The following is a 7,040-nucleotide window of genomic DNA, read 5'->3' on the forward strand; positions in this document are numbered from 1 at the left end:
TACAAACAGGAAGAGGAAAGTCAAAGGACCAGTTGAGTTTCCGTCCCTTTTAAGGAGCTTTCCAGGAAGCGCCACACAACCTCTGTTTATATCTCATTGGCTCAAACTGTGTCACATGGCAAGAAAGGTTGGGAGATGTATTTTTAATTGAGAATATTGTTGTCCCAAACAAAATCAGATTTGTATAAATAAAGAATATAAATTGGTATAGAGCTTGCAAAGAGAGAAGCGAAGACCCGATTCCAAGAAGGAGAAGGTATGGGCTGAAGGTAAAAAAAGAGGAACAATGGCTCCTTGCTGCTTCTGATAAAGATTCTTTGCTTGACCAAACTTTAGTCAGGCTCCTAAAACTTCTCATAGGCCCATCTGTGTGCTTATTGTAAAATCCAGTTTTAGCAAGAAAACTCCCAACCCTGGGTACCTGATCATTCTCCACCATCCCCCAGGTAAATGTCTGATCACCCTGGCCCGTCTTTAGCAAGAATCCTGTTAGGTCGGTTTAGCCAGAATCCTCCTTACCCCTGATGTTTCCTCTTAGTAATTTTCCATCCACTGACCCCCAACCTGCTCCTTGGCTCTAAATTCCTACTTGCCCATACAGAGCTGTGCCCAATCCCCTCCCCCCAACCCCGCAGCAAGTCCCCGTTGCAGCAGTCCCTACACCTATTCCCATGGCCCCCTTTAGTAAAGTCTGCCTTATTGTTTTTAACAAGTGTCATTCAATATGTCTTTTTTCAGCCCTTCTTACTCTAAAGGCTCAGCGGACCGACTATGACCAGCAGCCGGGCAGGCAACTAGAAAACAGAAGGGGCACCCAGCCTTCCCTATAGAATGAGGAGAGAGAGAGGGAGGTGGCGGACCTCGGACGTCGCAGGCTTCACTCCCCATGGCCACCCAGTTCAGAATCTCTCCTCTCCAGCATCATCTTAAGCAATGTCACCTGCTTAATGTCTGCCCTCCGCTGCAGGGTAAGCTCAACCTGGTAGTCCGTACAAAGAAACCCACCCTTTAAAACGTGTACTCTCATCCCTCTGTGCACGCCTTTGTGTGTGTGGACGGCTAGCGAACGGGAGGACCACGAGCAGGAGAGGGGCAGGTTCCGTGTCTTCCGCATCTTTGTAACCTCCGCGTCCACACAGCCCCTGCGCTCAAACAGGAGTTGAGAATGGCTCTGGCCGCCGCAGCGTCCTTCCTCGTCCCCAGGCAGAGACTACGCGACTCCGGAAACTTAACTCGGGCCCCTCCTGCCGTTTCTGAGGAACGGCGGAGCGTCTCCCCCGCTCCGAGTCCGCCTCCCCGGAACAGCTCAGGGTGGGTGCCGTTCTCCGCCGCCCTCTGCCGGCGCCGCCGCTGGGTTGCGAAGAGCGCATGCGCGCGCGCACGCCGGCACCTCCCCCTCTCCGCCCAGTCCCAGTCCCCGCGCAGCTTGTCCTTCGGCGCGTGCGCAGCGAGTGCTGGCAGCTGCGAGGGCTGAAGAGGCAGGTAAACCTGCCGGAGCGGGCAGGTGGCGGCGGGTGCGGCCCGGAGAGGAGCTGCCAGGAGTTGGCGCCCTGCAGGTCCGGGGACGTCGGCGTTCGCTCACGCCTGGGCGACTCTGGTGGGCTCGGAGCGTCACTCTGCCAGGGGGCGTGACCCGAGCCCGCCTCCCGGGGCTGCGAGAGGAGGGGGATGGGGAGCTCGAAGGCCTGTTATTGATTTGGTGCCTGTTGTTTGTCGGGTTTTCTCGAGGAGAGCACAGAGTTTGCAGAGAGTGGACAGGAAGGGGCGAGGCTGGGACCAGGTGGGAGCTGGGGTGCGCCGAGTCCCCAGGCCGTGAGGAGCTGGGCAGGTTGGCGGAGGGAGCTGTTGTTCCTCTGGCTTTATGTAGCGGGTGGGAGGGAGGTGGGGAACATTGCTACAAAATAATGATCCTGGTAGAAATGGTGCAGGTGTTTGAAATCACGGGACGGCAGTTTGGTTATTTTTGTTTTCACTTTTCTCATAGAAAGATGCAGTTTCTTCTCTCCTGGCGCGGTGTGTCCACTAACCTGCCTTCACTTGCTTCTGTACCTCCTAGGACATGACACCAGTGGCACATCCCGGCCATGGGGTCCCAGCATTCCACCTCTGCTCGCCCCTCTTATTGCAGGCGAAAGAAAGAGGACAGGGAGGATCTGCTGGCCGACAGGGAGCAGGAAGAAGCCATTGCTCAGTTCCCATATGTGGAGTTCACTGGTCGAGATAGCATCACCTGTCTCACATGCCAGGGGACAGGCTACATTCCAACAGGTGAGAATCTTTGGTTATCATGGGAAGGTCTCCCAAGGTACCTACAGGGTTTCTCCTGTCTCCCAGACAGAGCTTTTCTTCTAGGCAGTAGTTCCACAGTCAGAGACAGTGCCCTGAACAGGAGCCAGTCGAGCTGACTTGATAAATTTGGGTAGGTTCCACAACTTCTGTTGGTCTCCTTATACCTGAAAGCCTTTCTTCACTTCCACTCTTTTGTTCTTTGTTTCCTTGCTTTGGAACATTCAGTTTGCTCTGCGCTGTGGGGTTTGTTGACAGGCACATCTCTTTATTGCTCTCACTCCTGAGGCCTGGCACAGCTTTGCAGGGGAACCATCTTGGAAGCTTCTTTTCAAGGAAGCAGGTAGTAAATCATTAACCGCCTAAGGTCTGGAAAATATTTCAAGTGGGGACAGAAAAACACATGCTCAGGAGTGGAGCCTGGATTAAGGACAGGATCACCTGTCACTAACTTGGACCTCAGAAAGTCTTAACAGTTTAGATGGAGAGTCACAGCTGTTTATAGCTGGTGAGAACTCTAGAAACCATCTACTCCCAAGCCTTCATATGACACATGAGGAGACAGTGGCCTAGAGAGGTAGTGACTACTTTCCCAAGGCCATCCGGCAGTTCCAGGCCACGTAGTAATATTAAAACAGGATCCTAGATTTCTCAACCTCAGTGTCACTGTCCTGGTAGGACTGATAGATGTTTTGTAATTTCTGGCATACTCTATAGATTTACTTGTTTCTTGTTCCTTAGGCCCAGACTGTGAAACCTGTATCATAGAAATGTCTAATTCCAGACAAGCGTGTGTTGCGGCAGCTTGATGTGCGACGTAAGGGAGAGTGCCACCAGCACATGGAATTTACTTTTATACCAAAATAATTGTTTGGTTCTTTCCTAGAGCAAGTAAACGAGTTGGTGGCTTTGATCCCACACAGTGATCAGAGATTGCGCCCTCAGAGAACGTGAGTTTCGTGCCTCTCTCCTTCCAATACGTACTTCTGCCCTCTGCCCCTAGTCCTGTATATTTATGAGCTCCAGCCAACTTTTGGAAAACTTTTATGTGTTCTTGTGAATTTCCCATTTCCTTTAATACTATGTACTCAAGCAAGATATGTTTGCCCCATCACAGTCTGGGGAAGGAAACTGCTAGAAACATTCTAAGGGCCAAGTGCAAGAGTTAACTTGGAAGGCGTTGGAGAACAGGGGTATCGTGCATGGGAGGTGAGGGAATGTTTCTGTCCTCAGAGCTCTTCTCTTCAGCTTCTCTTCCCAGATGACAGACAACATTCATAGTGGGTTTTTAAAGTCTTCTCCCACTCCACTCATTCTTGCCTGGTTTCTGGTTCCTGGCTCTTTGTACTTTCCCTTTCCCTTCATTCCTGCTTTTGCATTTAATCTTGACTAACTGGACCTTGATATCTGACTGCTTGGCTGATCATGTGCTGTGTCATTTGCAGGAAGCAGTACGTCCTCCTGTCTGTCCTGCTCTGTCTCCTGGCATCTGGTTTGGTGGTTTTCTTCCTGTTTCCACATTCGGTCCTTGTGGATGATGATGGCATCAAGGTGGTGAAAGTCACATTTAATAAGCAGGACTCCCTTGTCATCCTTGCCATCACGGTAAGACGGAGGGCTTTGTTTCCCAGGTCGTGCACCTGCAGGCCTTGGACCCAGGACACTTATCCTTGTTTCCTCACTTGCCCTGATGTAGGCCACCCTGAAAATCAGGAACTCCAACTTCTACTCAGTGGCAGTGACCAGCCTGTCCAGCCAGGTTCAGTACATGAACACAGTGGTTGGTACATATGTGACCGCTAACGTCTCCCTCATTCCACCTCGGAGTGAGCAACTGGTATGCTGTTTTCTTAGGGTCCTTGCTCCACGGGCTTCAGGGAGGAGTAGGGGCTGTGGGGTGCTGTAGCCTCATGACTTTGCTTTCCCTGTCATTCCCACTGGTAGGAACTAGTTGGTGAGGAAGATCTGACACGCCCTGTAATTATGAGAAATTAGGGGGAAAATCGGCATTTAAGTATTAGGGGGACACAAGAATGTGTGAGAGCAAACGATTTGCTACAAATCAGGAAGAGGAGGTATTACAGTCTGAGGCTCGTTGGCCTCTCAGAAGAGAAGAGGTTGCAGACATCGTTAGAGGGACCTAGTCTGCGTCAGGGACAGTCTTGGGGAAGTATTTCGTATCTGATAGAAGAATGCTCCCAGGTCCATGGATTGCTGATAGTAATACTGTTCTGTGTCAAGCCTGCCTGACCACAGACTCACTCTGGTGTCTTAATTTCAGGTGAATTTTACTGCGAAGGCCGAGATGGGAGGACCGTTCTCCTATGTGTAGTAAGGACAGTGTTCTCTCTATGTGCGCTCTCTGCTGGATGAAAGGGGTTCGCAGCGTACTCAGTTGATTGGGGCTGCTCCTACCTTAAGTCCCAGCCGTAGGCCCGTAGGTCCCCTGAGCTTTGGCCATCTTGAGGGTTATTTGGGGGATGTGTTGTTAGATATGCGGCTGATGTGCTAGAATTTCTAAGAGAACATTAAGCCACTAGAAACATTTCCAAGTTCCAGCATTTATATGGCGGGTCTGAAAAAAACGAAAAGGATTATGACGTGGGAGGGTGTGTGGACACTGTGGGGACACAGAGCTAGTGAGCCCTGGCAGCACTTAGGTCAGAAGGGGAGGGGAGGGGCCCCAAGCAGGACTGACCCTGTAATTCAGCACTCTTCTGATGATCTCTTTTTCTTTTCTTTTCTTTCTTGTCTTTTTTTTTTTTTTTTTAAACCAAACTGTCTCCCTATTTGCGGTCTGGTAGCTTCTTCTGCACATTGCCCGATATCCTGGTGCACAACATAGTGGTCTTCATGCGGTACGTGGCTCTCCTCCCTGTCCCCATGGCCTTTGTGTTTGCGTCTGGACCATCAGGCAGTGTGACCTCACCACCTTTGCTCAGGGGGTGCTGTGTGACCCTCAAGGCAGAGGCACCTAACCAAAGAAGGACACCCAGTGCCTTACAGGCGCAGATACAGTGGACCCTTGGGCATCCTCTAGATGCAGGACCCAAGTCACAAATCTCCAGATTCACAGTCAGCAGTTAGATAGTTTTCTCCATGGAGTGGGTTCTAGTTTTGTGATCCCTTTAGAATCCTAATGAGACTAGTAAAGAATGGAAAAACTTCTCAGGTGTAAGTACCGAGCATTTGACTAGGTTACTTTCTAGCCACATAAATTACCCTATGTCATGGATCTTTAGGGTTTGGCCTAGAACCATGACTGTTAAATGGGCAGAATGAGAAGCACCGCTGCAGGCATTTGAAATACGAGGGTCTAGAGCAGGGTTTCTCAGCCTCGGCAAAGGATTCACAACCGTTGTTGTGAGGAACTGTCCTATGCATTCCAAGATGTTTAACAGCATCCCAAGCCTCTACCTGCCAACCACCAGTCACCACTTCGCCCCGCCCACAGTTTAACAGCCCAGAATGTCGCCAGACAGTGCCAGAAGTTTCTTGTGGGGTAGAATTGTCCTGGGTGGAGAGTCGCTTATTGCGATAGAAATGGCACAGCCTTTCTGTGACTGTACGGAGATCTTCTGGCCTCCTGCTTATGTAACCATGAAGCTCTGCGCCCGCGACCCATGGATACTGTTGCCTGAGCTGTTGCCAGAAGTTATTTAGGCAATTCTTCCTACTTCATCGCAAAAACAGAATTTATTATTCTTGGTTTGTTTTTTTTTCCCCCCAGAACTTCGGTGAAGATATCCTACATTGGCCACATGACCCAGAGCTCCTTGGAGACACATCACTATGTGGATTGTGGAGCAAATTCCACAGCTGTTTAGAAACCGCTCTCGGTTCTTCCGTGGCAGCACCTGCCAGAAGAGACCCAGCATCTGTTCCCAGGGCCCGAGTGTCCTACCTGTCCCGGGTGGTAGAAGTAGAGGAGAAATCGGTTCTCTTAATCCCCAGCAAACATCCTCCTGCCACTTGGGGGAAGAGCTCCTCTCTGTAGCACCATCTGTGTTTCTCAGAACCAGCAGAAGCACTGCCCAGTGCCTAGCTTGTGCCCAGCAAATAGTAGGCACTCAGAGCCAGTTTGAAGAATTGAATTCCGATCTTTTCAGCTGTTCGTGGGGCATTATGCACTGAAATCCTACCGAGGTTCTAGTTAGCAGACCATGGAGTGGCGTGGACTGTTAGGGCAGCTGCGGAATGGTCTCCCTCATCTGCGCAGAAGAGGCAGCAGGGTGGGAACGTTTGAATACATAAGAAAGCACAGACCATTGAATTGGGGAGATTTTTTCACCGGCTCACAAATGCCTAGGAACTTAAAAAAAACTTTTTTCCTGTAGAAAGTTACAATTGTTTTTACCAAGAGTCTACGTGAGGCTTGATTTACCCTTCATCCATTGGCTGGAACATGGATTGGGGATTTGGTAGAAAAATAAACCCGGCTTTTGATTCGCCTGCGTCTCCTCTGATTGCCTGGATGTCTTAGGAGCCACCTCCGGGGGACTAGAATAGTTGTCTGCTAAGTGGGTCAGCACAGGATGGGAGGGAGGAAGAGGAGCCCTGACTGCCCTGTCCCCGTGAGCTCCCCTCCCAGAAAGCAGCCTCCCGCCACGGCAGCCTTGCTTGTCTCCAACTGGCCCTGGTGGTGACAGGCGGGCCCCCCCCCCCCCCCCCCCCCGCTCTTCCGGGGCAGAGTGCCAAGCTCCCCCTGGAGGTGGCTAGCGGTAGGGCAGACGCCTGACAGGGAGAAGCTGCTT

General features: G+C 51.0%; 1 protein-coding gene across 4 annotated transcripts; it reads left to right on the forward strand.

Moving 5' to 3' along the window:
- The first annotated feature begins 1,396 nt into the window (after positions 1 to 1,396).
- On the forward strand, positions 1,397 to 6,736 carry TMEM106C (transmembrane protein 106C). 4 transcript variants are annotated; one of them, XM_026502014.4, is made up of 8 exons: positions 1,397 to 1,482; positions 2,057 to 2,268; positions 3,173 to 3,236; positions 3,732 to 3,891; positions 3,983 to 4,123; positions 4,568 to 4,617; positions 5,091 to 5,144; positions 6,017 to 6,736. In XM_026502014.4, the coding sequence occupies exons 2-8, from the start codon at positions 2,085 to 2,087 to the stop codon at positions 6,111 to 6,113; spliced, it is 750 nt and encodes a 249-aa protein (XP_026357799.1). In that variant the 5' UTR covers positions 1,397 to 1,482; positions 2,057 to 2,084; the 3' UTR covers positions 6,114 to 6,736. The 4 variants fall into 4 exon arrangements, with proteins under 4 accessions (XP_026357799.1, XP_048072604.1, XP_026357796.1 ...); XM_048216647.2 differs by having other exon boundaries at positions 1,439 to 1,597; XM_026502011.4 differs by having other exon boundaries at positions 1,468 to 1,556.
- Positions 6,737 to 7,040: the final 304 nt, after the last annotated feature.

The sequence above is a fragment of the Ursus arctos genome, unplaced genomic scaffold, assembly GCF_023065955.2.
Source record: "Ursus arctos isolate Adak ecotype North America unplaced genomic scaffold, UrsArc2.0 scaffold_26, whole genome shotgun sequence".
Classification (NCBI taxonomy): Eukaryota; Metazoa; Chordata; class Mammalia; order Carnivora; family Ursidae; genus Ursus; species Ursus arctos.

Excerpts from the sequence above, each read along its gene's own strand:
- TMEM106C (XM_026502014.4), top strand. The coding sequence starts at position 2,085 with ATGGGGTCCCAGCATTCCACCTCTGCTCGCCCCTCTTATTGCAGGCGA. Across the intron at positions 4,618-5,090 it reads GGACCGTTCTCCTATGTGTA|CTTCTTCTGCACATTGCCCG; the intron begins GTAAGGACAGTG and ends GCGGTCTGGTAG. Across the intron at positions 5,145-6,016 it reads AACATAGTGGTCTTCATGCG|AACTTCGGTGAAGATATCCT; the intron begins GTACGTGGCTCT and ends TTTTCCCCCCAG.